The 2,161-nt window shown below is 35.1% G+C and overlaps 1 protein-coding gene across 1 annotated transcript in view; it reads right to left on the reverse strand.

Annotated features, from left to right (window-relative positions):
* LOC107692813 (leukocyte cell-derived chemotaxin-2-like) overlaps positions 1-1,888 on the reverse strand; it is an 8,607-nt gene extending 6,719 nt beyond the window's left edge. The window contains exons 1-4 of the mRNA XM_016492015.1: positions 1,813-1,888; positions 1,437-1,469; positions 1,099-1,186; positions 343-488 (exon numbers count right to left, since the gene is read on the reverse strand). Of these exons, the coding sequence (XP_016347501.1) occupies positions 343-488; positions 1,099-1,186; positions 1,437-1,469; positions 1,813-1,852 (307 nt within the window). The 5' untranslated portion in view covers positions 1,853-1,888. The remainder of the gene's footprint in view (positions 1-342; positions 489-1,098; positions 1,187-1,436; positions 1,470-1,812) is intronic.
* Between the last annotated feature and the right edge of the window lie 273 nt (positions 1,889-2,161).

A 2,161-nucleotide genomic window follows, 5' to 3' on the forward strand; every position in this document is an offset into this window, starting at 1 on the left:
AACGTGAATATGGGAAGTGATTCCAGGATAAACCTTCTGCATTGGGAGCAGAGTTCCGATCTTCTGCCCTTTCGTCAGGGTCCCAGAGTAACTGTCCGGCTTAACATAGAACAGCTTGAAGCAGAGACCTGCCAAAAAGATAATGTGGGGAGATATGAGATTATTGTGAGATTATGAATTTAATGTAAGAAATCTTTTTCCACATGTCCTATAATAGTAGTAGTATTTTATGAAGCAAGCACTTTATTTTCTACGAACATGAAAGTCTATAAAAGTAAGTTGTGCTACATTGTTATTAATGCTTTTAGAGCATTAAACAGATGTGAAGATGTAAGTACAAACCTTCTCCGCTCAAATTAATGCCATCATTGATAGCATTGTTCTTTTTGTATGGTGCAGCTTTGCCGTTCAGCTTCACATCAAATGGAGCATAAACTGTGGCTCCATCAGCACACACAATGTCAAGACCCTCATGTGACCCGTGCGTACTGTCAGTGCAGCACAAACAAACATACACTTCAGAGAAAAGTAATCTGATGTTGATGACATCAAACTTTGTTTGTTCATGTGTGTCTTGTGCATGGCAGTAACAGAGTTACATGGGCCCGTGGGTATGAAGGTGCCCAGAATGCGATTTCAACCGAGGAGGCTCACAATTCCAAGCAATGCCGCTGGTCTTGTAGCCAGTCATTCAGTGAATAATAACTTGTTAGTAAAACTGCAGTAAAACTTATAAAACTGCCTTGTTAGTCTGCAAAATATTTTCTTTTGTATTCAACAGAGGAAAGAAAGTCATGTAGGTTTGAAAAGGCATGAGGGTGAGTAAATGATAACAATTTCTAACATCCTTTTTAATTAATATGTAAACTCATCTATGGTGCAGAATAAAGATCTTTGATAACACTGGGTTGTTGGGTAGTGCCAAGTTCGAGTGACAACATATTCCAAACAGAATAATGATATCAATGTATCATAGCACGGCCTGCACTACAAATGTGTAATCAATGATTTATGGAAAGAGCTATGAAAACATAACTTGTTTAAAAATAGCGTCATTTATAAAGGTGGTTAGAAGAAACACACAAATACACAATTTACCGTTTGGCTCCATAGAATCCGCAGCCTTCTTTATCACATCCTCTTTTGCTGTTAATTGGGTTACCACTGCAGAGGGGGCCAAATTTCACTGAAATGAAAAGAAAAGTGTTTTTTAATATATATATATATACAGTGGGTACGGAAAGTATTCAGACCCCCTTAAATTTTTCACTCTTTGTTATATTGCAGCCATTTGCTAAAATCATTTAAGTTAATTTTTTTCCTTATTAATGAATACTTTCCGTACCCACTGTATATATATATTAAACTCATTCCTGTTGCTTACATTATGCTTTCTGTATGTTTTTTATTTGTCTGTTTGTCTTTCCTGTCAATACCTTCACTGGCATCAACACGAGAGCCCCAAAGCACTGAAAAGGAGACACATTGAGACTTTAATTTGCGTTACTTTTTGTTTGTTACAACAGTGGTTACACTGAATTTTAATTTGCATGTTTACTGTTTTTGCAGTGTTTTACAATAACACACCACAAAACTTCTGTGAACTTTATCAAATCATATACTGTAATGCTCACGATAAAATGACATCTAAAGACTCATTTCAGACTAAATCTAAATTTTAGAAGATAAACATTTAAATATTAGATATATTAAATTGGACTAAATTAAAATATATATATATATTTCAAGTTTAAATAACATGGTCCAGTATTAAGCAAATGTCCATTTGGCAATTGCATTGTAATTTCTTACCAGCCAAAAGCAGAAAACTGAAAAGGATGTAAAGTTTCATGGTCCTGTAATTGTTTGTTCTCAGATGTTTCCTTCTCTGCTGTCGTCCTCAGTCTGTTTGGCTTTTTGAACTATGAGTTTTTATATCTTGTATGGAGTCCTGTGTAAATTTTGCTTTCAACGCCCACACCCACATGTTTACTTAGGGGCATATCCCACACCCAACCCTAAATGAATCAATTAAAATGAATCAATACATTTTATTTACTTTATTTTTATACTGTTTTTACAAATCAGGACATTCCCAAATTAGGTTTTGGGAGATTTTGTCAGGTTTAGGTTTAGCTCACTTCTGGACAAAAAGTTGTCT

Source organism: Sinocyclocheilus anshuiensis, unplaced genomic scaffold (genome assembly GCF_001515605.1).
Source record: "Sinocyclocheilus anshuiensis isolate Anshui unplaced genomic scaffold, SAMN03320099.WGS_v1.1 scaffold774, whole genome shotgun sequence".
In the NCBI taxonomy this organism is placed as follows: Eukaryota; Metazoa; Chordata; class Actinopteri; order Cypriniformes; family Cyprinidae; genus Sinocyclocheilus; species Sinocyclocheilus anshuiensis.